This window comes from Labrus bergylta, chromosome 4, assembly GCF_963930695.1.
Source record: "Labrus bergylta chromosome 4, fLabBer1.1, whole genome shotgun sequence".
Lineage (NCBI taxonomy): Eukaryota > Metazoa > Chordata > Actinopteri > Labriformes > Labridae > Labrus > Labrus bergylta.
In genome coordinates, this window is record NC_089198.1 from 22,926,769 (window position 1) to 22,954,547 (window position 27,779).

A 27,779-nucleotide genomic window follows, 5' to 3' on the forward strand; every position below is an offset into this window, starting at 1 on the left:
TACAATAATGACTTTGTTATTCTGGAAGCACAACACAAACTTAATTTAGATGCACAAGCTAAAAAAAGTTCATTGATAAAACAAGCATTTGTAATGAAACTAGAGTGGGAAACCACCTGAACTGTAGTCAGTGACAGCATGGGAGCTTTACACCTTTTTTTTGTGCAGCCTATCTGTCGACAGCCACAAAATAAATTCCTCCTTTCGCACACTAAAGCCACATGAAAGCGGTATCAAATTTACCTGCCCTATATTTCCTGGTTTGTTTTTCCTCCATTTTTTTCATTTTTTTATCATTATTGTTTATTGTCTGTAATATTCAGGTTATGTGGAAAATGTCTATGATAGATTAATACAATTGAATCTGGAGGTTACCACTTTCCCACAGAAAACAACAGATCACCAGGAAGTCAAACTCACTGGCACCTGTGGTGTAAATATGCTGATAATGTGGGGCATCGGAAGCAGCAGTACTTCCTGTTGATATTTTCAACGTGATGAGAATCAGTGAAGAACTTTAAAGTGATGTTCTCTGCAACCGCAATACTATAGCATCCTTTTGTTTTAGCCGCCTTGTGTTAGTGGTTTCCAGTCCAATTCCCTGGCTATTGGTTAGAATAGATATTGGAGATGTGTTTAAGAAACCTGATTGATAACCTTCTCTGTCAGGGTGCTGCTGACTGGCTCTTACCCCAGGCAAGGGTGGTGCCTGGATAACCTTTTCTGATGGTCTCACCTAACAAATAATCTCTGACAGCAGATGGGGTATCCAGGGTACTTGGAAAGTAGACACTTTTTGACTCCTGGATCTGTTTCTCCACCTCTGATCAGCATACAACGAGGCAAGGTTTCACTTAAACATTGTCATGATCCATTTAGATTATTTTGTTGTGCTTTGGTGTGGAAATGAAGGTAAATGAAACAATGGTTGCATGCAGCAAAAGCCTAGTCCCTTTTTCTCCATTTGACATGTTTGCCATTAATTCTTATAATAATACTAATAATAGGCTACTACTAATAATGTATAATTTGTATTACATATTCATCCTTATCCTAGATATATAAAGTCCAATGGGGTGGTGTCCAGGACCTTTATTAGTAAGCCTAAAAAAAATCAGTCCAATTTGCATGACTGTTATCTATACAGTAATATGATTGTTGACTGGGAATGCCAAGAAAGTGTAGGCCTATTTAAACTTTAGAAATAAGAATTTGTATTCCCAGCCTTTTTACTCAGAATTTGTATTCCATCTCACTCAAAGGTGGAAAATTGACAAAATATAGCCTATTCTCATAATATCTTCAGAGGGGTTTGTTATGCAGACAGTCTGTAGTAACTTTTGAAGTTTATCTAAGAGTTAAGTCTTTCTTAAGGCGAAAATATATTACTATTCCCATAAACTTGGGACAAGAATAACGGGGTTGGGTTCACGAAACGCATGTGTCCGCAAAAACTACTATAATTCTCCATGAAGTCCGCTCACGTTTTTTCGACAAACTACATTTCCCAGCATTCAACGCGGGGAGTTTGGCCAGCGGTGCTCGGCTCGCTTGGACGCGGAGCAGTAAGCGTTTGCGCCCCGACAACGGGTCTGGGAAGCCGTGGATACACTTCATACGCGCTTTGAAACAACGAGGGAACATTTCTTTTCCCTGTTATTCTTCCTGCGGGTTTTCAGAATGGGGAATGGCATCAATAAGGTATGATTTCCCTCCGCTGCACGCCACTAGTGTTGAGTTGACGTACGAGTACGTGGTCCTGGGCATTTTGAGTGAAGTTAAGGAGATGGTGGTGCTTGACAATATTCATAGAGCCCAATTTGCCAGAATTAGCAAAAGTAAAGTTGTGTGTGCCCATGAGAATCATTTTATTAAGGTAGCTACATTTTGTTCAAAAAATAATTAGACAAAACCCGTATTAACTTTAGTGGTTTTACTGTGAATATTAAACAGAATTGACTGAATCTGAGATTTTGAGCTATTCTTCAAGACACCGTATCCCAACTTTAGATTAGAACATCTCATTAGGCAAATCACGTCAAATCTTCATGCTGTTGTGTAATTCTTATCTGATTTACCATGACTTCATGTTAATAATAATTTGAGCATCTGATGCTCTGTCTGCTTCATCCTCTAATTCTGTCTTCATAGGTGCTGCCTGACTTGTACCTGGGAAATTTCAAAGGTACGTCTAAGTGCAATTCTAAATCAATTTGATTTCTATAGTAGCCTATGAAAGTTTATGCCTGTGGTCTTTGTTTGCGGTGGTATTTGTTTACTCTAGATGCAAGAGACAGAGAACAGTTAGCCAGAAACAACATCACACACATCCTGTCCATCCATGACAGTGCAGCTCCAATTCTCCAGGTAAGACACTCTCCTTGTTATACATGACATTTGCATTAGGCTGTGCAAATGGCTTACATTTCTCATTCAAACTCTAAGCAGAGTGCTCAAGCAAGTAATGCTGAAAGGATCTGATTTTTGAGACCTTCTTGGCCTTATCAGGATATATTGCTCACGAATCTGAACCGACTACAAACCGGTCTGTCAGGTTGTGCAGGATGAGGTTTTATCATGCAGCCTCCTGACTGAGCAAACACTTCTTGGTTGTCAGTGAGTTACAACGACTAGAGAAGTTTCTCACTCGTGATAGTTGGAGAATCATGAAGAATGCCAGTCAACAACAGTTGGTTTGGTCAGTGTCCTGAATTGTGTTCTTGTGTGGGTTTGAGCGTAGGCGGTTGTTCCAGCTCGTTCAATGTGGACTGTGGAACTGGTCTTCATTATTATATTTTCTAGGTATTCTTATGGATGTTGCGTTTCTCTGCTAATACAACTGCAGCTTTTGTTCTTTTGCAATTTAAAATACAAATGTGTCTGCAAATCAGCTTAAAATGTCCTTTATTCTTCCACACAGTACCGCAGCTTGTATTTGCCTTTGGCAGCACTCATATGAATCTACCACCTGCTGTTAATTGATTTGTGTTTGGTGCATAGAAGAAGTGGCTGTGGCTGACAGGTAACTAGTACGCTTTGTCCCCCAGGAGATGACCTACCTGTGCATTTCAGCGGCTGACCTGCCCACACAAAACCTGTATGTACTAAAAATGTGCAGGAAAGCAACACACACACACACACGCACACGCACACGCACACGCACACGCACACGCACACGCACACACACACACACAAAGAAGAAGAACTGCTGAGGCAGAGAGAGAGAGAGAGAGAGAGTACCTCATCCATTTGAGGCTGCACTGTGTGGGCAGCTGAGGTTCATTTTCTTCAAGCTAACGTGTAAATGATATGCGTTAACAGCGTTTCATTGTGATCTCATTGTCTGATTAGATCACAATCACGTTCAGCTCTTTATCTGTAGTGTGCCTAGACACACGCAGGGATTTTACTGCAGCATGCAATCTGGGGATGAAAGCTCCACAATGTGGTGCATGTGTCACAGAGGGATTCCCTGATCAAAAGTACATATAAAAAAATTCCAAGATTAAATTCCCATTTCAGGCAGCTTCTTCCCTGAGAAGGCAGCTCAGCTGATCAGTTTGCGGTTTAAGAATGCTGGTAGGTGCTGTGCCTCTATTTATACCCACCCCCCCTACCTCATAACTTACACACACAAATGCACACTAATACCCCTGTCTGTCTGTCTCTCTCTCTCTCTCTCTCTCTCTCTCTCTATGTGCCCTGGTTGCCCCACACTTCTTATGTCACAGTGTGAAGTGTCTGGAACCTGTTCTGTGAAATATGACTCCAACTCTCTCAAACCTGAGATATCCACACCCTTCTCCTCATCCATCCCGGAAAATAAGTTTCAGGGTTAGACAGGGCAGGCACCAAAATATAAACTCTGCATGTGCAAAAACAAAACATACATGTATGTAAACAGTCTGCCTTTAGATGTGTGTGAGTTTGAGCGCCACAGTCACAGTGCTCTTCATGGTTTGATATTGTTGTAGCCAATTATAATTTTCTTTTGTCTCCCACAGGACCCAGCACTTTAAACAAAGTATAATGTTCATGCATGAGTCCCGCCTGAAGGGAGAAGGCTGCCTCGTTCACTGGTGAGAGAAACAAAGCCTGTATATTTTTAACAGTGCGGGAACCGAGCTTCACTCATGCCCTACTAAACAAGATAAGCAACTCTAGTAACTAAATTAGCTAAATTACCTCCATCTATCTTGTTCAGTTCTAAATCTAGAGCTACAAATGAGGTCATGTACCATGCACTCGAGTGAAGCCATGTGTTACTGCTGCACAGAAGAGATTAAATGATAAGCAAGAAGCCTATTCTTGAACTTCCCAAAACAGAGTACAGTATCACAGCAGACCCACATTGTTTGTTTGCAGCATGGTGGCTGACCATATGTTCACAGGGGGGAGTTATATTTTGGTAGACAGAGAGGGTCTTATCAGAAGCACATTGGAACAAGAGGCTAGTTACAGTATCAGATTTGCATTGCCAAAGGTTTCTCTACTAAACATATGATTCAAATAATAAATTATTTTATTCTTTTAAGTGTTAAATGTATATTCAATCAGTTTTTACACCTTAGTTTCCTTATTTTACCAAATAATTGTTTTATTATATTCTATCTCCACCGGTCACTATCTGTAGTCCACCCATAGCTGCCTCAATTGTCACCCACTGTACAGTATAATCTGGTTCTAATGCGAGTGAGTTGTTGAGCTGTGTTGCATAACAAACACTTGGGTTCCTTTGCTTTGAATCTGCTTATAAACATATTTAGGACATGATGTTTACATGGACCTACAGAAGCCTGAAGCAGACATGCATCAATTCATTTTATAACCAGTAGTTTCCAGTCGTTTTCTCGAAAACTCCACTTATTCATCTTTTATCGTCAAAGTAGCAAAAGCCCAAAAACCAACATAGGAACAGGCTTAACTTACCTCACTGGTGTGGGTAATGGCAGCATGGCATGTCGTTGTCTGGCAAATCACAGTGACCAGGCCATTGTGTTGTTTTCTAAATTTACAGAAAATAATCCTGTTATCTCTGGAAAACAAGCTTTGAAACCTTGAGCTAATGAGATGACTCTATGCGTTGTAATGGGAAACCAGCATAATCTGGTGAAAACAACTTAAAATACAAGTTATCACAGGAAAATGACGTGAATACAATATAACGCTGCATGTCTGCTTAGAGCTTCTTTATGATACATAGTGAAACCAGCTGTTTTTCCCTGTTTATACAGCTCAAATATTTTTCTGGATTAACCTACGGTATCTACTGTAATTTTCTTTAATGGACTACCATAGCAACATTAATATAAAGGTTCTCTATTTGAAAACCATCATTAAAGAAATTATGATGAGCACTAAGTAACTCCAGTTTTGAATATTTACATCCTGCTCAACATAAAAAAATCAAGTTTTCTCAAAAGCTGGTTTTAAAGCTTAGTCACATCTTCAAAAACTAGGATATGTTACATGTGTAACACAACCGGAACAAACAGAAAAACATAACTGAGATGCTAATGTGCATTTTTGCATGGCCACTGATACTTGTGCATAACTATTCAAAATGGAAAGGACTTTGCACATGCATCACACCTAAAAGTGTTACTAAGTGAAATAGTGTCAAGTATCTTTGTCCATCCCTCTCTTCTTACAGTTTGGCTGGAGTGTCACGCAGTGTCACCCTGGTGGTAGCTTATATCATGACATTGACAGGACTGGGCTGGCAGGAGGCGCTAGCTGCAGTCAGGGTGGCTCGGCCCTGTGCCGGCCCCAACCTGGGCTTTCAGCGGCAGCTACAGGAGTTTGAGGTTAATCAAGCAGATCAGGTAAGTCCTGGGAACCGAGTGGTGGTAGTTTGTGTACCAGAGAGTGGAACCTGTATAAATTATCACTGAATAGACAGGGAAGGAGAGAGTGCACCATCAGTAGTAGTGTTATTTGCATTGTCATAAGAAGATGAACTGGGGGCGGCTGTGGCTCAGTTGGTAGAGTCGTCGCCTCTCAACCAGACATTCGAGGGTTCGATCCCCAGCTGAGCAACATGTCCGATGTGTCTTTGGGCAAGACACTTAACCCTGCATTGCTCCTGCTGCTTCGGTGGCGGTGTATGAATGGATTAGTGTTGTACCTACTCTGATGATGTACGTCACTTTGGCTGAAAGCGTCTGCTAAGTGAATTGTAATTGTAACTGTTTTTTTCATCCTGTAGTTCAGACAATGGCTACAGATAGAATATAAGGATAACCCCTTCAATGACGAGGCTGATATCCGGGACTTGCTTGAAAGGGCGTCTAAAGTCAATGGGAAGGAGGTGAAAAAACAGCCGTCTACCCCACCAGGAGATATCTGATCAGCTCTTCGAATCAGATATTTTACCGTCCGGCCTGGATATTACACCTCCATGTGATTCTACAGTACACTGGACCTCTCTGGAAGTCTACTGTGCATTAAAATGGACTACTAGCAGGATGTTTATCACTGCTGAAATGATAGTCTACATATAACAGACACTACCACTGGAAGAGACCATTACTTGTACAGCACATGTAACTTTTCTTTTTTTAATTTTAGCATTGCATGATGTTTCTTTTTTCTTTTTTTCTAAATTATGATTGTTGTAAACAGAGTGTTTTGTATGGTGTCATGAAGATATAACATTTTGAAATAAAAGGAGAAAAAAGTGAAGTGTTGCAGTGAGCCTGTCAGTCAGTGGAGGTGATAAGACATTCTGTGATGTGTTTATGTCTCTGCTTCCTGCTTCTTTTTCCTGTTTGTCTTATGTGCAAGGGAGGTCATGCGTGGTGCCATCACAACAAGAAAAACATGATCTTTTCTCAGTCTTAAGTGCTTAATCATTTTTAGTTGTCTCTGTAGACTGTAAGGCACAATGACACAAATATCAACCATTACTTTTAAAGATTATAAACTGAGTAGACTTTAAAATACAGATAGTGGCGCATACGGAGGCAGACACTAGAGGGCAGTAATGCGCACAATTAGCCTGGAATAGATGCTTTAATAATTGCGACACGCGCCTTTTTGACAGGTACTTTGGCGTATTATCTTCCACTGTGAAACCAACATACGACTTCATAGAATTGTTTTAGTCACGGTTTCACCTGAACCCGGAAAATAAGGTGAATTCACAGGCTTTAGAAAAACAAAAACACGTGGGAATAAGTGTCGATATTTTCTGTTCGGTTATGTGCACAGGTAATTGTTCCACTCCACCCAGCTCTGTGTTCAGCTCAGGGTGTCACGAGAGGGATTCCCCACCGCAGCTCCGTGTGGGCGACCAGTTTCACAGAAATGTGCGCCCCATTTGCTGCGCATCTCCCTTTTGAACTTTTTTAAACGCATGAAGCCCCACAGGCTCCTCCCCCAACCCCCCCCCCCCCACCTCTCGTCACAAATGAAGATGTGATAACGTTTAAGAAAAGGACAGCGAGAGAGCCATCAACAGATTTCAGCCGAGGAGCAACGAGCATCAAAGGTAAGCGACTGCAGCTCCTTTAAGATGAGACAACGGTGTGTTCAACATGAGAAATGATGAAAATGAATCAATTAACAACACTCACTCAAGTGTGTGTCAGCACTGGCAGGTGGAATCTCAAGTTGACGTGAACTCAGATTAAGTAGATTTTTTTTTGGGCAAATTTTGTCAGAGTTATGTTTATGTCTAAATGGAATTATTGCTTTTTAAAAACTTGTACTTAAATTGCTGCTAAATTGATTTATGTTTTTATTGTTGTATGTAGAAGTGAGTCACATTTTCTTTTTATGACAGTTATAAAGTAAAAAAAAACCAAAACATTTGCTTTGTAAATGAGTAGTAGGCCTACCAAAAGTGTCAACAACTAAAACAACTGTAGATAGCCTAATTTTACAGATACAGTGTGGAGTTGCATGTATGAGAACTCACGTGGAGTAGACTTACCCTGGTACCACAAGAAGTACAATTAAAAAATAAAGGTATAGCAATTATAAAAAATAAAATAAAAAATAAATCCAAATTCTATTTTAGGCTTATTTCAATAGAGAGTCTTCCCTAAGACCCCATTTTTTCAACCTGCTTAATCTTGTTTCCTTGTGCACAGATGAACCTGGACGAGGATGGCGGCCTTTCAGTGAGCTGTGGCAATGGCAAACTGAGGCAGTGGCTGATTGACCAGATTGAGAGCGGGGGATATCCCGGCCTAGTTTGGGAAAATGATGAAAAATCCATCTTCAGGATTCCGTGGAAACACGCAGGAAAACAAGACTACAACAGAGAGGAGGATGCTGCACTATTCAAGGTCAGATCACCCTAGATGTGTTCATGGTCCGCCTGACGCCTCTGACAACCATACATTCAACACACTTACTGCATATGAAAGAGCACATGAAGTAACAATGTAGTCATTTTAAATGCACTCTTATTGACTATTCAGAGCCCTTACGTTTAAAATGGCATGCCTAAAGAGGAAGTGTGACTTAACTCTTTTCATTGATGTTATAGGCATGGGCATTGTTTAAGGGAAAATATAAGGAAGGAGTCGACAAGCCAGACCCCCCTACATGGAAAACTAGACTACGTTGTGCTCTTAATAAAAGCAATGACTTTGATGAGTTAGTGACAAGAAGTCAACTGGACATCTCAGAGCCCTACAAAGTCTACAGGATCATTCCAGAGGAAGCTAAAAAAGGTAAGACTGTGAAATGATCCATCAAAGATGCAGCTTATGGTCTAAAAACTATATTCAACCTCCCATATGCAATGAAAGATGTCCTAATGTAAACTGTTGTTTGTAAAAAAATATTTGTATGGCTCAAACTTTGATAATAAGTAAGAAACCCAAGGTGTTCTACAGCAGTGCCTAATTTGCATAAACAGTACAGCGCTACATCTCACATTGTTTATAGCCTCTTGGCAATGTTTTTTTTCACACACACATGCACCACTGCTGCTGATTCTGATGAAGCAGGAAGCACAAAGGAAGCCAAAGCATGTACCAAAAAGGCTGCAGTGCTTTTTTAAGAGGGCTTCGGTTACTTGGTGCAGGGTGCACAGAGCACAACCAGACGACCTCCAGCCTTGCATAACTAAGTGTCTTCCATCGGACAACAACAGCTTTTTTTCACACTAGAGCAGTTCTAGCTATCCTGGCTAACGGTTTACTCTAGAAAATGAACAGGTTTAAGGTTGCTGTGTAAGTCTCTGGTGTATGTTGCACACTCTCTGCATAACAGTCATCAATCACACTAAAATAGAAGTAACTCAAAAATGCAAAAACACATGGTCGTTGTGTGAACCTGCTAAAATGCATTAGGCTATAGTAAGTTTATATTAGAATATTGCTTCTCACATTTACTGTCTTTGCTTGTGAATTATGTTGTAATCCTGCTTTCATGGTTTTCCCTCCAGGGATGAAGATGAGCAGTATGGAGGAGACAACCTCACATGTGAACACACATGGTTATATCCCTGCATACACACCTCTACACAACCAGGTCAGAGGATTGATACTGTTTGTGCTGCATGCACTGAACCAAATGGAAATGAATCGGCAATGTTACTGAGTGTTAAAGTCTTGGGTTTAATGGCAATTTCTTTTTGAGTGATCGTCCTTATTACCCTCTCTCAGGGACCTGGATTTACCTTTTCTCAGGAGAGAAGAGACTGGAGGGATTACTCGCCACCAGAGCAACAGCCTCTTCCTCATGCGCAACATCCGGGGCCACATTCAGATGTGCAGTATGGTCAAAGCCACTACCCATCAGCGTTTGGCAGGGCCTGGCCAGGGTCTCACACAGAGAATGGTAAGATATGGCCATACTCATGTCATGGATACAACATTAAGAGCAGGTCAGGATCATAGAATTTATGTACACTTTTGACTGTTATTATTCTACAATTCACTTAGCAGACGCTTTTATCCAAATCCATTATAATATCTTGAGCTTAATCTGGCGTTTGACTTGTTCTTATAAATTAAAAGTTCTGTTATTTCCGTTTTCACATTTTATATTGAAAAACTTGCATCACTTTCCAAACACAGACTCCTCACTGTGACATATTTTCTGTCATTTAACAAAAAACATGTGTGAGTGAATAAAAGCTGAATTAAAAAGTAAAATGGAAACGAAAAGAGAATTTTTAAGATGATTTGATTCATCCTGTTTTTTCTTATCAGTAATTCTTGACTTATATATATGTTAATTATTATCTGTAGTAGCATATTATCTGTAGTAGCATTATACCTTTCCTAACAATAAAACGTGTACAGTCAAGCTTCCAAGGAACAAAAGACGAGAGCAAGCTAAGTGAAGTAGCCACAAAGCCATTAGAAAGAAGGAAGATGATAGAGTTGATTAATCACGCGAGAGGACATTTCATTTTACACTCTGATGATGGGTACCTCGGCAGTGCTCAGGAAGTGAACTGGCACCTCTTTAGCTACCAGAACAATTTCCAGATTTGGTCCACGCCGGGACTTAAACTGGTGACATTCTTAAACTTGCGTTTGTTCAGATAAGATTGAAAAAAAAAAAAAAGGAAATGTAATGAACTTTCATTTTCAATGCTCTCTTCTCCTCTCTGACATGTAATTATTGAATTTGTTCCATGCAGGTTTTCAGCTCTCATTCCACACCTACCTTTCAGAGTCTCAACTGCCCATGTACACAGTGGACCACAACAATGCCATCACAGGTATCAACAATCATCCCTGACTCATTTCTAGTCAGACACACGCAGAGGTTCACTCACATACTTGTATTTTAAATATACTTGCATTTATAGATAAGAAAATACAAACACAGGTTTACTTCCCTATTCTAAACTCAGAGCTGTGATACAGAGACTACTGAACACAAATAGAAGATAGACTAAAGACAGAGAGTGAAAAGGTGTTGAACTTATAATAGAGCAAACTTACTGCAAATTAAGTTCCCTGCATGAATACTTCAGCTGACCACTTGTCTCTTTCTTCCAGATTTCAGCCTGCATGTGTCCCTTTACTACAGAGAGTCTTTGGTGAAGGAAGTCACCACCACCAGCCCAGAAGGTTGTCGAATCACCTCTTCTTCACCCTCATCTCCATCCTCTTCCTCCTCTTCTTCCCCATGCCCGGAGGACAAGTTTCACAGCGGGGCTGAGGTCATCCTTTTTCCATTCCCGTACCCCGAGTCTCACCGGCAGGGTGCTGAGAAGCTCCCTAATGTCCTGGAGAAGGGTGTGCTCCTGTGGATGACGCCTGATGGGTTATATGGAAAACGCCTCTGCCAGGGACGCGTGTATTGGGAAGGACCTCTGGCTCCATATTCAGATAAACCCAACAAGCTGGAGAAGGAGCAGGCGGTCAAACTGTTTGACACTCAACAATTTCTTATTGGTGAGCACTAATGTGTTCTGTGGGGTTCTTTTTTCCACCAATCAAATCTGGTTTACTATCTGTACAGCACACCTTCTATTCTTAAAAAAAGACAAAACATTTAACAAATACAATTTAAATTTGTGTTTTAAAAATGTACCCAAAGTGAATATTAATATTTAATATAATAATAATCAGCAATTGTAACTTTGACCTTTTTTTTTTGTATTTTAAGTACTGGCTTGACTACATTGACATCAAACAAAAGATGTTAAACAATTTTTCTTACAACTACACAACAGTCTGTTAAAAACATTTTTATATTGTGTCTTGATTGCTTTCAGTACAATGCAGGGGACTTAAGTAAAGCATTAGGGTGGATAGAGTACGAAATCGAGGAGGGTGGGGACATGCGAGAAAGGAGCCGCAGGTCGGATTCGAACCCGGGCTGCTCGCTTGGAGGACTATATCCTCTGTACATGTGGCACGCAAACTAACCACTAGGCCAGCGGCACCCAGGATGCATTATTTAACAGTTTTGTAGTTTAATTAATAGTGAGGCATAATAATATTTTTGAAAAGGATTGTGTCATATATTATTTTATTTCAATGTTTATCTGTAAATCAAATGGTAACTGAGGCTGACTGATAAATTCAGTGTAGGAATAAGGACTAAATGCTGCTGTAAAATGTAGAAAGCAGAAAGTACGGCAAAAAGGATGATAGTAAAGAGCAAGGGTCTTTAAATTATACTAAATAAAAGTAGTCTAATAAATGTATGAAGTTATTGTCCTTCATATGAGTTGATTGAACTGAATGTTTGTGTTTTAGACCAAAGATTGAGCAGTCGTTCATTACCTTTAATTAAACAGTGCAGTGCATAAGACGTTCTCAGCTGGTGTGTATACAAGTTGGAGTGTAATTTAATGAAAACTTAATACCTGTAAAGGTAGCTGCTTGCTGCTGTCTGTCTTGAGTTAATAGAATCTTCTCGCCTTGTACTTACGATATACATTGATTTAGATGCTGCTTGTCTAATGTAACCAATTTGGCTATTAATAACAAGATTGCACTTACAACCGTTCTGCTTCAGATGTTCACAGTATGTTAAAGGTTGTGGTTGTGTTGATAATAGATATGATGAGGTTGACGATTAATACTGAAGGCCGAGCTACATGTGGTTCTGTTTGGTAAGTCCCTTTTTGGAAGCTAGTGACATTCTCACCAGGGGTCCAATGTGGTGTAGAGTCCCCACCCACCTCCTGTGGTCCGCCATTGCATGACAAGGTGGTGTTTTTCTGTTATTTCACCAAGTGTTTTCCATCAGTGCAGCAGATTTGTCCAAAAAAGTGGTTATGAACAGAAAAAAACTTCTGACATTTTTTTTTTTTTTTTTTGAACGCTTTAATGTGTATTTCAACATGACATTTTAATGGTGTGATAAGTAGCACCTATCTGGTTTGTTTTGTAACATGCATCTCATTTTACTTTCTCTTCTCTGTACTTCTTTCAGAGCTTCAGGATTTTATTCACAACGGCCGGCATTTACCGAGACATCAGGTGGTGCTGTGTTTTGGAGACGAGTACCCTGATCCACAGCGCCCAAGGAAGATGATCACAGCACAGGTAAAACTTATCTCAGCAATTAACAACATTATATTGTCAAGTGTTAGTCATCATAATCATTTATCACTTAAACAATAGGTATGTATGCAAACTGGCCAAAGATTTTTTTTTTTTAAATAGAAACCTAATTGCCTGTTTACAAAACTAAGGTTACAAAAAATATAATTTTTGTTCACTAACATATTTCAAAAATATCCATTTGTAATTCTGTACAAACCCCTTTCAAAACTAAACTAAAAATGTAACTGAACTAAACGTATACTGTGCAGCTAAATCAGTGGCACTAAATCACACTGAGTAGTCAGAGAGCCGCACCAATCCTTAATTAAATCTGAAGCTAAATTAAGTTGTTGATTTACTGAGCTGTTTTTTTTTTTCAAGTTATATTTTGGGTGATATTTTCTTTTATTAGATAAGACAGCTGCAGAGAGGCAGGAAGTGTTGGGAAGAGAGAGTGGATGATGACATGCTGCAAAGGGCTGAGGTTGAGTTCGAACCCACAGTCACTGCAGTGAGGACTTTAGCCTCTGTACATGGGGCATAAAACATAACCACTAGGCTACCTGGCACCCCAAATTAGTTGCATTTAGTAGTTTGGCTGAAGCTAAGCTCTAAAATGCCTTGTTTTGAGCTAGCTTAAATGATTACCTGGTATTATCTTAAATATTAAAGTAGTTTTCTTTAACCATTCAGTGGCAAGATTTCAAACATTTTAGTCAAACATTCTAGATACAGGCATTATGTTAGCACTTCAAGGTGAAGTATCAAGTCATCATTGACATTTGGGTTCACAGCATTTGAACAGGGAAATTCCTGTTTGACCGCTTGGCCTTTATGGCTTATCAAAAACAGCTCTAACCAATCACAGCACAGTAGGTAGATGTATGTGGAACTGTATTTCTGAAAAGAAAACGCTGAGGGTATTTAGCATGAAAGATTTCTGTGAATGTGTGAATGTTAAGTTCATGCTATTTTGGGGCACCTTTTTTATTCTGTGTATTCATAATATGTGTATTTATGCAGTATTCTGAAATTAAATTTGCCAAAAGGGAGAAACTTAGCATAACAGATATATCTGGGGCGCTGGTGGTGCATTGGTTGGTGCATGCACCCCATGTATGGAGGCTGCAGTCCTCCAAGCGAGCGGCCCAGGTTCAAATCCCACCTGTGGCTCCTTTCCCTCATGTCATTCCCCACTCTCTCTCCCTGATTTCCAACACTATCCACTGTCCCATCTCTCCAATAAAGGCACAAAAGCCCAAAAATAAATCTTAAAAAAAAACAAAAAACAGATGTATTTATTCATAATTACTGACTGTTTTGGTTTTGGATGTAATTATATATATTAAATATGAAAGAAGATTGACAAAATTCCGGTTTTAGGTGAATTTTTTTGGAGGAAAAAATATTAAATCAAATAAGAATATAAAAATGAAGGCATCACAATCTTTGTGGTGCAGTTTACGAGGCAACCAATTAACTTTAAACACCTTTATTTTTTCCATTCACTTTGTCTTTAGGTATCACTCTGCACCACTCTGTTTCTTTAAGGGGCACAAGTAGCTAACCTGATTCAGCTGAACATATTTCACATGTAAACCAAATTTCCTTTTTAGGTGGAGCCAGTGTTTGCAAAAAAACTGGTGTACTATTACCAGCAGAACAATGGCCACTTCCTGCGGGCGTTTGACCACATCCAGGAACAGAACACATCTCCAACTATTGACTATCATGCTCAGAGACCTCTACAACACATTCAGGAGTAATGAGTAAGGAGTAAGGAGCATGAATTCAAACACACACACACACACACACAGACACACACACACACACACACACACACACACATACACTGTGACGCAGAAGGGCATGAATGTGAATGTGAACCGCTGCCCCTTGATCACACCTTGTGCCTGCAGCATTGTGCACTGTAAAAGAAACTGAGGGGTAGAGATGGGGAAGACCCTGTTGTCTTCACGTTTGCACACCTATATGTCACACTTTTGTGTCTGTGACTGTGGCAGTGATGTGTTTTTCTTCTTCTACTAGTGATATTGTGACAGTGTGTAGGATGCGGTTTGAGGCTGGGGGTGATGAGGGGAGCGGAGGGCGACTGAGACAGGAAGTACTAGCACAGGTGCACAGGAAGAATGGCCCCTAAAGGCTCACACTCATATCTCAAATATGAGTGAATGCGTATGGTATTTAAACAGGTAACAGTTGACAGCTATGTGATTGCTTCAATTTTAACTCTCAAGTGGAACTCAGGACAATCACAGACTATGCACAATTTGACTAAAACCATGACCTACAGTACTTGATAAGATAAGATCTTCAGAGGGGACATTCAGGTGAGCAGAATAGTAAAGTGGTACTCGTGCTTAGTCCACTATAGACCTAAGTTCTAGGTTTCGGGTCATTAAGTCTAAATGTGAAAGAACTTGATGTAGCCACATGTCTGGTACTGTAGTAAACAAACTGTTGCCACAAATTGTTTACTTCTGGGCGGCAATATGTCAAATTGAAGGCACTGACAAAAATCTATTTCTTACATAAGCGTCTTTAAAAAACCTCTAAAAGTATCAGATTCATCCTAACTATGTCAAACTGATGAGAAAGCTCACAAAAACTGTCTGTAGATCGCTATCTAGAAGAAATGTGCTTGTGGTAGATAATGTATTTAACTTGTATAACCCACTATGACCTACCTTTTTTAAATGTAATTTCAAGCCACACTTTTTTTTTTAACAGATAATGCTTGTTAACATTAGAAATCAAACATGTGTTTTAAGTTAAAATGTGTAGAAGCTTTTCAAACATGTTTTTTGCACTGAAACACACAAAGCTGGTTTCCAGTTGTGCAGAAGACACCTACAAGGGTCATTTGGTGCGCAAATCATGTTTATTAGGTTATCTTATATCAGAGTTTTTTTTTTAGATTTTTTTTTACTTTATATTGTAAATTATGTACATTTTCATGTAGGCTTAGCCCTGCAGTTTTTTATAAAGGAAATGCACTTGATTTGTAAGGGTTTCTTAATGCGGGTTTGCCTGTAATCTTAGCTTTTTATGAAACCCCTAAAAACAACAATAAAAGGTTGTAGACCACTAGTTTTAATTGTGAGAGCAGCTTGAGCCTTAAGGTCCATCACCGCTCAAAGTGACCTGACCAGAATGAGGGAGGTCTCTGGAAAAGTCACACTCATCCCGTAACTTGTAAGGAAACCTGTTCCTTTTTTATCTGAAACTAGCGACCCCGCAAATGGGAAGAAAAACTACCTTTGCGGTCTGCATGCAGGCCTGGAGAGGGAGGAGCACTCAGGTTCCCATGCCTGACATAGTGCACAGGTTCTCACGCTGCAATCCAGACATCCCAACGCTGAGGAATGAGTATACATCTCAAGATTTAAAATAAATTCCAACAGTGAGAATAGTGGAATCCAACGCTGTTGAATTCCTAGTGGCTAACGCTGCAGTGTTGGGGGGTTAAGATTTTGTTATGTTTTTGTTCTGTGGTCCAGAGTTTCGATCTCTACATGTACTTCCTTCACACTTTAAACCACATCACTTTCACAAAGTCTGACCAAAATCACAGGCAGGAATCATTTTCTTTATGGCTGTTTTTGTGTGTCTCTGAACAATAAAACCTCCCTGTCATATATCTAGTTAATCACTCACTGTGAAATGATTTCTGACTTGACTTCACCTTCAGATGTTTGCCTTAAAAAACAGAATGTTCTATTTTGTTACAGTTAACCCTGAGTGTGTGCATCTGTGTAATAAAGGACCTGTAGTGGGTTCATGTTTGTCCTTATAGTTGCACAATGACTGTAATCAGGATTTGACATTCACGGACTCAGGTTACAACATGTGACTCCCCCACCTACAAAACCAGTGACTCAAACTCAGACAGGCACACTTTCTCACATCACATTTACAGTTACGGCAAAACATTTTAGAACAGACTATAAGGGAAATTTCAAATTAAGTGTATATACTGGCGTTTTGTATAATATTTGATTAACAATGTATGCCAAAGATTGGTGTGGATTACTAAGAGTTTGATTTATATAAAACTGCCAAATGGATAAAAGGACTTATATTGAAATAAAGTTATCTTTTTCCTACTATCCATGTCTTCTGTTCTGGTTTTTCTTAGGGCTTTTTTGACATGCTAACAAAAGCAGGGAGAATGAGTCATATTAAACATCCCTGTAAAGCAATAATATGTTTGTTTTGTTTGATCCCCATTAGCTTCAGCATAACGAGAAGCTATTCTTCCTGGGGTCCACAGTTTATATTGTGACAATACATTTTACAAATTCATATTATTATTATTCTTTTCACACTACACAAACATTCCAAAACATTTCTTCAATAACTAAAAATAATAGATAATTGACATAAAGAAAAAAAAACACAAAAGAAACAGACAAACACAAAGGCTCCATCTGATTTACAGCATCTAAGACATAACATGGTTACACCAAAAAAAAGGCCCAGTAGTCCTATCAGAACTGACTAAAGTTTCTCCGTAGATAATGTTCTTTAAGACTTCTTTTAAAACTGTGTACAGTGCTTTGTTGTTTAACATTACTTGGGAGTGAATTCCATTCCAGCATTGCTCTGTATGTTACTGAACGTTGAGATGCTGATGTTCTTAATTTAGGAAGAGTAAAACAATCTCCCATAGCATGCCTTGTTGGATAATGGTGTGTGTCTGTACTGAAAGATAATCTTCTGTACAAGTTAAAAGGAGTTTTTGTTGTTATCATGTTCTGTAAGAAAACCATGAGTGAATATAATAATCCATGTTTAACTTCCAACCAAGAGAGGCGTTCATGCATCTAACTGACATTTGATCTGAAACCACATGAGAGAGCTACTCGTGCAGCTTTATTCTGGACCAGTTGCAATTTTTTGACGTTACTTATTGAAATACTTGATCAAACCACAGAGCAATAATCAAGATGACAGAAAAATAAGGCTTGAATGACTTGTTTAAGTGTTTGTTGTGTCAAGTGTTTTGCACACCTTTTGATCACGGACAAAGTATTTCCCATTTTCGTTATTCATTTCTGTACATGTTTGTCCCATGAAAGTCTGGTGTCAGTGACAACTCCCAATATATATTAAGTTTCTTATACAACAGAGGAATGTGTTACCAACCACCAGGCCAAATTTCTATAATGAGAAAAAAACTAAACTTTTATATTGAAGCTTAAAAAGTTATGAAAATGAAGCCTTTCTCCCTGCTCTGGGATGCTGTGGGCGTGTCTGTTGTTGAATGCGTCGAAGCCACGCCCACTCGCGGGAAAAGACGCGCCCCTCTCAACTGTCAAAATTTGAAGGACCTGACAATGGAGGCTTCATCTGACTGCTCTATTTGACCTATTTAGCCCTACATGTTTGAGCCACCAGAGCCAGAATCAGAACCTGAGAGTCTACCTATTCCTTTTCAGTCTGCCACAGAATGCTAATCCGACCCCCCCACCCCCATTCTTAACATTTCAATTTAGCTTAGCAATGTGTAATGTTAGTCTATTACTGAATAGCATAGCCTAGCCAAATGAAATAAACTTAGCCTATCAGTAAAAACCACAAGAAATAAAATTTACCACATGTTCATCTGTATGTTAATATGTTAAACAGGCAGCTGTCTTCACACTATAAAAGCCTCTGATTTTGATAGTTTTAAAAAATATATTTTTTGTGACCGACAATAGGAGAGAACTAGTGCTCCATTATAGGCTAAGGCCTTGTATTGTACCTTATAGCCTACCTGTTACCACAAGAGGTGCAATAATCCCCACCAGTATCAATATGACCTTTCAAAAGGTAATTTGATGAGATTGTCATTTGTATCTACATACCTGCAGCTCCTCTTGTGCTTGACGTGGGAACTGCTGTCATGCAACACACAAGCCAAACAAGATAATATGCAAACTCTGAACTGGAAAACAGAAAAGCACATTCACACATCCATCATGGTGTTTCCCCCTGAGCAGGAAGCCACATCATTTGTAGTCAGGCTTCAGTTGTTCCGTCCCTGTGAGACGTTAAGTGACATCGCCCTTCAGCAGCTCTGGAGAGGACAGTCACCCAATACCCAAAACTGCACCAGAAGAAGGGTTTGCAGAGAAATGAAACTATCACAAACATTTCAATTGCAAGATTTTCTCTGAAAAAAAGTGAGGTTCTTGGTTTCATCTTGGGCCTGACAAATCTATCTGTTTGAGATAAACATGTCACCCAAATGATCCTTACTTTCACCATCGTTCACAGTTCAACAATCCTAGCTCGTAGGAGGTTCACAGAATTGTAAAAGGGCGTCAGATGTATTTTTTTTATTTGTTTATACTTTTGTACACTACTTTTATCTGATGTTCATTGTATAAGGATTTTTTACTCAGCTTGATATCACTGACAAAAATGTTTTATAGTGCTTTTTAAAAAATGTATCAAAGCACCTTTAGATTATGAGACAAGAAGAAAATGAGGATGAATCACAAAGAAATCTTGAGATTTGGTTTGCTGACATCTGCACGATTGTGAATCTGCAGCAAAAATAATAAATGAACCCACACCACTCCTGCTTCCTGCTGTGGCAAAGAGCAGTGACGCAAATAGGAAATGTTTGTTTGACATAATATTCATAAATGATATTAGGAAAGGTAAAATAGGGTCACCTCATTAGGTCTATTAAATTTTGTTATTAAAATGAGATGAGAAACGTCGTTTGAGAAAGCATCTTTTTTTTTTTTTGAAAATTAAGTTAAAGTGAAACAACTTTTTTGTTGGACATACTTAGAGTTCAAACTCTGTTCTGGCTGTGTACTGTATTAAAGAAGCTTAAGGCAACTATGTAGCCTCTGAAATAGACTGCAGAGGGCAGTATCCTCCCCACAGATGAGGGTTAAAGTCAGGACAAGTCTATTTTACACCAAAGCTCAAAGTAATGAAACGCTGCTGAATGTTCTGGTTTGCACATAAAATGTCATGGGATATAAAAGAAGCTTTAAAGAACTTGGGAATTGCACGCACAAGGATATTGTACACCAATCTGTAGGTGTCTATGCTTTTAGATTGGGTTTGGTTTCATGTGGAAAGTAGATGTTGAACAATACAACACTGGTAAAAACAGCTCCTCCTGCTGGCATGAAGGTTTTTTTTTATAGTAAAATCAAAAACATCTAGGATAACCATTTTCTGAATATTCAAAATCAGACACAAGCGTAGATAGATAATAAATTCTGCACACACAAATACAGAGGAAAGCCTGGTTGGATCCCCTCTTCCTGAAAACATACCTGTGGTAACTCTATACTAGACTCAGGGGCCATGACCCCAGTCTGTTTAGGGTCAGGACCCCTGCCCAGGATTTGACGACAGTCCTGTTTAACCCTTGTCATCTGGCTGATGGTGCTTGATGACTCTGTTGTTAGGAAAGGTTATGACCTATATCTCCTTTTTACGAATTTTGACCCATAAAAATGACACTGCAAATCCCCCAATCATCACCAACTACAGGCCCGCTGCTGATGACCCAATGACGGGGAAACTAACAGGAGCAAAACTGAAATATTAAGTCGAGCGATGCTTATTTTGAGACAATAACAGATTACATGACGGATGGTTTGTGCAGGCATCAGTACAATCTCTTTCATAAATATAATAAGGTTATCACTATTTTCATCACATTATCATAATAATTACCCATGATTATTATCATTGGAAATGACCTATATGAAGGCATGAGAATCGCTCTCCATCACGGTGAGTAAAATCTGTACCAGCACAATCAATCAGCTTTAATTGTTTTCAGATGACAGTGTTTATCGAAGACTCTTCAGATAACAATGTGCTTGACCCGGTACAATATGATGTCAGGAAAGCAATAACAGTTGTCGGATAAGGAGCAGCAAAGAAATGGAAAACAATCAAACGACTTGGGACACGGATGTAAACAGATAAGGACTGATAAGCAGAACAATATGATGGTCTACCAGGCAAAAATACATGGCTGGTTAAGAGTGTGTGTGTGTGTGTGTGTGTGTATTTCCAAAAGTAGGGGTACATTTTGAAGCTGCATAGTAGATAGTGACCAGCTATTAAAGAAAAAATGTTTGTGCAATAAAATGAAGTACCAGCAGGTGGTGATGTGTTGTATCAATTGTTGGTTGCTGTACTTGAAGAGCTGGATGAAGTTGTAATATGAAGCCCCTTCATGAGCAAAAAAAACCCCACCTGATGTTCACACATTTAAGGGTATTGGGTGGGGGGGGGATGCTGCTGCAGTAAGCAGTTGCTTTCACAAATCCTTTGATCACCCCTAATACTTGCGACGTGACTGCCTGTAACGCAAGTGCTGGGTCACACATAAAACCCACACATGCTAAAGTGCTAACATACAAAGGCAGACCATTGTTGAAAAATTATAATTTATCACCTCAAATGTTAGGACTAATTAATGTTGTTAATTCATTTTATGGTTTACCAATGTTCTATGTGTAGAAGGAGTTAGAAGTGTACTTTCCATCAATATGTGTGTGTGTGTGTGTGTGTGTGTGTGTGTGTCTGGTGACATGCAGAAGACAGAGACCGAGGCAGTGAGAGTGACAGCTCGTGGGCCGTGTTGCGTGAGAGTGACTTGGGCTGTTCTCAGACTCTGTGTGGTCTGGGTGTGTGGTCTCCAGCCGACGGGCAGGGAGGAGGACGGGAGAGCCCTGTATGTGTGTATCTGTGACTGAGTGTGTGCGTGTGTGTTTACTTTATCCAGTGTAAGGTCCCCCGCTCTGTGTAGCCACAGCTTGACTAGAAAGCTCTGCCTTCTTCCACTCAGCAGCCCCGGCCTGAAAGATAAACACACACTGCCACCACCCTGACATGGCTCATCTTAAGATCATTTTTATCCCTGGACCTTGTGGTTCCTAAGAGACCTTTAGGTTAGAAGATCTCAGACTAGTGTGTGCTGTCTGGAACTATAGACGTATAGAGTAACTGTCTAACATTATTGGATTAGAAAGTGAAAACAATTTCTTAATCTTACCTACATAGTGTATCCAAGGGACATTTCCACTAAGCTTGTTTGATTTTTAGCAGTGGTGGAAATTGTTCTTTTATTGGTTTTCTTGTTTTCTTCTTGTTTAGCATAACGTTAAGAGCTTCCCACCAAATTTTTCACTATACAGATAACTTGCATACCTGTAATAAAGACCTCATAATTCTTGTAATTTCCTGTCATTTTCAAAGAAACTGTACAAAGTTTTTAGCTGTTTTTGAAAAAGAAATATATATATAATATATTGATGTTTCTATTTGACCTAAGCAAAGAAGATCAGTGATAAGATTGATCATTTCTATGTAGTATTTTTTAAACCTGTAACCGCTGCCTTAACTATGCTATGGTTACAGGGGTAGATATAAAAGAAAGTGAGTGACAGCATGTTGCTGTAAAGGCCTTTGCTACATTCCCCACAGCAAAGATTCATAGTGTGTGATACAAATGACTCTTAAAAGAAAGGAGGAGATGTTTCATCAGAAAACCAGCCAACATCCACACAAACCCAAAGTTCCTCGCATGAGCTTTAAACTTAATTATCATGTTTTTTTTCTATTGACAAATTCATCTGTTCTGTTTGGTATGACAAAGTCAAATCAAAATGGGCAATTCTTAGATTTTATTTTAATTTAAAAGTGTCCGATTTGGGTTGAAAGGCAACCTATATATATATGTCATTTAAATGACTTCCCTTTAAACCATTAAGTGCACTTTCACAGTGAAAGAAATTAGACCTCATACAACCTCCGTCATCTTTCTTGCACACACACACGCGCACATGCACGCACACATCCAACCATTGGACCACTTTACACTCCTCTCCCTCTCCCACAGTGATCTCAAGGGAAGGCTATGTAATGTAGCACTGCTGAGAACGCGCCATGAAAATATAAATACAACCTCGCAGCATTTCAACCATGTAAATAAACAGGGCCACCCAAATTTCCAATTAGAGCTGGTGTGGAAGGCAGGAAATGGGGTAGACGAGAAGAGACCACACCTCCTTCTCTCTCATCCACTAATGCGAGGAGTACAGGACCAGGTACGGGTCCATGTCCAAGTCAGGAACATGGGAGATTGCAGGATAAAAGGGAATACAGCATCAGCACACAAATTAAGGCTATTTTTGAACATCCATCCCAAGCTCCATTGTGCTGCTCCTACACTACCTCTCAAGGATTGGACTCACACAAACTTCCACAAAATTCAGATATGGGCATGGAACGAATGCTCTGATTCAATATTAATAACTATGAAATCACCTTAATCTTGGTAATACATAAGATTTTTTAGTTTCACATTTCTCCACCTGGATAAATTTTCATTTTCTTCATTTTGAGTCACTAGGCTTTCTGACAGCTTTCCTTATCACTCCCATCGACGTTATCAGGCGATTCTCATTTGGCTGAAACGAGGCATTCTCTCTGAACACCATGTCTTCTTGGAACAGCTAGGCATGGTGATTACGCAGCAAAGCCCAGAGACCACCCAGGAGCTGGGGTCCAGTTGTGTGAGGCAGAGGCAAGGTCCTTGTTGTGATAAGAAAGACAAGCCTTCTCCGCGGAGAGATGTTGCTCGGATAGTGCAGTAAAGTTTGCATGATAGTTGTCGGATCAAAGTATGATAGGCCCGCCTCACTCGGTCAAGCTCATGTGGCTGTCAGTCAGCTGCTGCTTTAGTTGAGGTCAGCGGGCGAACCTTGTATTAGAAACCATAAACATACTACTGTGTCATGAAAGCTACTTTTATTCCTGATATTTCTGTGAGAAGGCATAATCACATTTCATAGTGACTGTAACTGACCTTGAGAGGACCGAGTCGGAGGAGACAATGTGAGGTAATAATTATCCCTAAAGATGAATGTAGGTATGCAAAGGTGTTTTTACACTGAGTCCTCCTGTTAAATTGTTCTTGGATGACAAAGATAAGATAAGAGCAACCCACGATTTAGTGTTTGTGTTTGATTGGCTTAGCCTCTTACCTCACAGGCAGTAAACAGACAGTATAAACACAGGGGTTGAGAAATTTTCTCTTGCTTTGACTCTGAGCTGTAGAACCTAAAAGTAAACACACAGTACAGAGACACTGTGGCTACACAAAAAGGAAGTAACAGAGCCATGCTCCATGGCAAATGTTGTCATTGATGACTGGATAGGTATTCCATCTAGTAATTGGAATCTTGGTGAATTCGCAGATGCAATTATGGTCCTGAAATAAGCAATCTGAATGTTGTGGGACTGGTTGAAATTGAACCAATGCGCATATGCAGTCATTGATACATTGGTTGGGTGATCAGTCAACCTGATCATTCAGAGGGGCTAAAGGGAAGACCTTCCTCAAGGGAATCATTTATAGATTTTGATTGTATTGATTGTATTGTAAATATAGTGGATAATGACGGTCCTGAAAACACCATTCTGATTGATGTTCTGGCTCAGGTGGTAATTGAACCGATGTGTGACTGTTATCTTTGACACTAAGGCAAAGTGCTTTTCCCTTGAGTTTACTATGTCCTCTCTTGAGGGGAATGTTTAGCGTTTTGAAGGTATCGTAGTTTTACATAATTGTAAAGGAGACATGACTATGTATGTAAATGACAATTTGATTCATGGTCTGGCAGGTGGGAATAAAACCAGCATGTGAATGTAATCTTTGACATAGGGGGCAGTAGCATATTGACTGATCTGTGTTTTCTTAGATTTTTTTAATCTTAATAGGAAATGCACACATTAAGTTATAAGGACTCATTCACCCACTGTGACTGCCTGCTTTTGGTGAAAGAGTCCCTAATAAAAATCAGTGCATTAGCAACTAAGTCAAATACACAGTGAAAGATATAATGCTGGGCGGAAAATTCCTGTCTATCTTGTTGACTTTGTTAGAAAACCCTTCCTTCATAATAGCTGCTTAAAAAAAAATCCAGTTTAACATTTTAATGTAGCCTATTTTTTTTCTATGTTTAGGTAAAATTTACTACATTTGAATAAGAGAACAAAAAAAGGTGTCAAATCTAAGGTTGCTTTGCAAACATACTATCTATTAAAAATAATTTCAATCGTGGGAAAAATGCTGCACAGATTACTTTTATGGTCTGTTAGTAGAGATAACTCCAAAGGAAGCTTCTTTTAAGGCTTAATTTATGCTTTATGCAAATCAAAATATTTTGGAGAGTTCTTTGGAGCCATCCCTGAGGCTACTCCAGAGACTACAGTTTGTGGCGCTTCCGATTTAATGTATCATCCCCGGAAGTTGTCGTTCGGTTTGTCACTATTCAAACTCACCTGGCGCGAAAAAAATGACCCTAATCAAGCACACCCATAATGTTGCGTTACCAACAGGTGTACGTCGGTGTTTGGTTAACCTGCTAACAGCTAAAAAAAGAAGAAGCTGCTTTTGGATCCTCCAGTGGGGAAAACTGTGTTTATTCTTATTTACCCATCTTTATCTTTAATCATGTGTCCATTAAGCAGCTGTGTGACGCCTTTGGACCATAAAATAAACATCACAGTTATGACTGCAGAGCGTGCGGTCACCTCGAGATGTTTGACAAACTTTGAGGAGCTAAGTTGGACCCCATGGGCCGAGTGGACTAGTGGATATTTAACACGCTGAGAGTGGACAAGCAAAGAAGCTGGACCAAAGCAGAATGTGGATGACTTCAGTTGCACAGCTCCAAAGGATGTACTTCAGACAGGTAAGTAGGCCTTCCACAACACAACACAACACAACACAACACAACACCTATGAAAGTTGTGAGACACAGAGGCGAAGTAAAACGTTGCTGAGTGAAATGTATCGTCTTGTGTGTGTTTGTTTGTTTGTACCCCATACTGTAGGCAATACTGCAAAGATATGGAGTTGATTGTGTTTACATTCCCTGGTGTCTGCTGCAGTCAGCCTGTTTTATAGGCCTGTGTGTGGTTTAGTGGATTGTTGCTCCCGCTGCGTCAGAAGTCGCTCTCACTGATTTGCTGTTTTTGGTTGTTAAAATGTATCAGTTTTGTTCTGGTTAGTTTTCATGGCAGTACACTCCGGAAGACGGTTATAGCCAGCTTTATTGACAAAAATGATACATGCAAGGCTGCTATAATGTTCCACCGAAAATAATAACAATTTGGTGTTTGTTTTGGCAATTTGAACACGTGGTGTGACCTCTTTTCACATATCATAGTCTCCAAAGTCACAAAATCACTTTTATCAGGATACAGCCAATATATTTATTTCCCTCCCTCCCTCCATCCCCTTATCTCTTCCGAAAAGTGGAACAGAGTAAGCTAATGTTTTCTCACATTACATTTTAACTTTTTTACACTTATGAAAGTCACATTGCATTTCTACAAATGAAACTTTAAGTAAAGTCAAAATAAAATAAAGAAAGCAGCTACTTTTTCCTGGATGTAATAGCTTACCTCGAAGCCGACTGTTTTAGTCTAATGCCAAAACCACAAATGTCAACTTTGTGTTCACCTCAATCTGATGCCGGGAATGTCTAAGGCACCGACTGTGTCAGTGAGACTTGTCATCTGCAGCATGCATTTCTTAACTAAAATAAGTGTTATCCATCTTTAGCTGCCTATAGGTCAATCACATTCATCTTCTGGGTACTCATGCTTTAAGTCACATGGCTTCAGCTTGAAAGCGTGATGCAAGAAAATGCTCATGTCAGAAGTTGCCCTCACTTACAGATTCATGAGTCATGAAACAATCAGGCCTCACTCGCTCCACAATGCTTCAGGATTTCAGCATACAGGCGGGAGGACTGGATTCTGAGAAAAAAAAACACAATAACGCAGCATTCACTTTTAAGTTCACTCCTGCAATTACATTCTTCGAGGTGTAAAAATGAAAAGGGCACAGTGTGAACTTTAGACTAATATTGACCTTCCATTAAATGAGACTTAAAGATTTCTGTCTTGGTCAAATGTTAAACCTCGGCAAGCCCTCTGGGGAATGTATTTTTAACAGCAGCGCGAGGGTTTTAACAACCTCGGTTACAACAACATGCTACAGACTGGTACATCAGGGAAACACCCCGGTGCTGGATTAAATGGCCTGCTGAACATCAGTGGGAACATTAGGGTGTATTTGCCTTGAGATATTAATTTGCTCTGTGATAATAAAGATTAGAAATAAGCTGGTCTGTCAATAGAAAATGAATGAAGCTCTTGTAATCAGGCTGCAATTGTTATTTGTTTGAGGCATTGTGGTGGTTGTTGTGATTTTGCCTCACAGCTGAGTGCATCGCTACTTTGTGAGATGTTTGGAAGCTAGTTGTAAAAGACGGATCATTGGGATATTTAAAATATGTAAAATATGCATTGTACTTAGTTGTGACCAAAGATGGCAATAATGTGGTATTCTATATAATTCAGCCAAGTGCACCCTCAAATTCTAATATTTTCTGAATATATTAGGCGACTCCATGAACTTTATCTGAGTTTTACACAGGATCTTAAGGCCTGAAAACATTTGAAAGACTTTGCTGTTGTTAAATTGACATGGATAATAATTGAGACTTGTAACAAGCCGGTTTACTGTAAATGCTACATTAGAATGTATCTGTTAAAACCGGCTCATGAACACTTAAAGAATAGTCTCCTTTGTTTTTTTATTTTGAAAAATGTTAGATCAAATTGCAGGGCACTTGTAGGAAATTAACTTTTTCAAATGATACAAATATATTTAATAAAAACAACTCTTAAATAATGAACACTTAAAAGTTTACATTTTAATTTTGACAT

The 27,779-nt window shown here is 39.3% G+C and overlaps 2 protein-coding genes across 2 annotated transcripts; both read left to right on the forward strand.

Moving 5' to 3' along the window:
- The first annotated feature begins 1,508 nt into the window (after positions 1 to 1,508).
- Positions 1,509 to 6,684, forward strand: dusp22b (dual specificity phosphatase 22b). Its single transcript, XM_020636708.3, has 7 exons — positions 1,509 to 1,701; positions 2,152 to 2,185; positions 2,285 to 2,367; positions 3,048 to 3,097; positions 4,005 to 4,079; positions 5,654 to 5,825; positions 6,209 to 6,684. Exons 1-7 carry the CDS (start codon positions 1,681 to 1,683, stop codon positions 6,347 to 6,349), a joined length of 576 nt encoding a protein of 191 aa, XP_020492364.1. The 5' UTR covers positions 1,509 to 1,680; the 3' UTR covers positions 6,350 to 6,684.
- A 675-nt stretch (positions 6,685 to 7,359) lies between these two features.
- On the forward strand, positions 7,360 to 17,107 carry irf4a (interferon regulatory factor 4a). The gene is made up of 9 exons (XM_020637958.3): positions 7,360 to 7,492; positions 8,097 to 8,294; positions 8,498 to 8,684; positions 9,404 to 9,489; positions 9,624 to 9,798; positions 10,610 to 10,690; positions 10,974 to 11,372; positions 12,865 to 12,977; positions 14,594 to 17,107. The coding sequence occupies exons 2-9, from the start codon at positions 8,097 to 8,099 to the stop codon at positions 14,741 to 14,743; spliced, it is 1,389 nt and encodes a 462-aa protein (XP_020493614.1). The 5' UTR covers positions 7,360 to 7,492; the 3' UTR covers positions 14,744 to 17,107.
- Positions 17,108 to 27,779: the final 10,672 nt, after the last annotated feature.

Bases quoted from the DNA above. Each gene is read 5' to 3' on its own strand.
- dusp22b (XM_020636708.3), top strand. From the start codon at position 1,681: ATGGGGAATGGCATCAATAAG. The intron at 1,702-2,151 runs GTATGATTTCCC...CTGTCTTCATAG, and splicing joins TGGGGAATGGCATCAATAAG to GTGCTGCCTGACTTGTACCT. The intron at 4,080-5,653 runs GTGAGAGAAACA...CTCTTCTTACAG, and splicing joins GAAGGCTGCCTCGTTCACTG to TTTGGCTGGAGTGTCACGCA.
- irf4a (XM_020637958.3), top strand. From the start codon at position 8,097: ATGAACCTGGACGAGGATGGCGGCCTTTCAGTGAGCTGTGGCAATGGC. The intron at 10,691-10,973 runs GTATCAACAATC...TCTTTCTTCCAG, and splicing joins CCACAACAATGCCATCACAG to ATTTCAGCCTGCATGTGTCC. The intron at 11,373-12,864 runs GTGAGCACTAAT...TACTTCTTTCAG, and splicing joins CACTCAACAATTTCTTATTG to AGCTTCAGGATTTTATTCAC.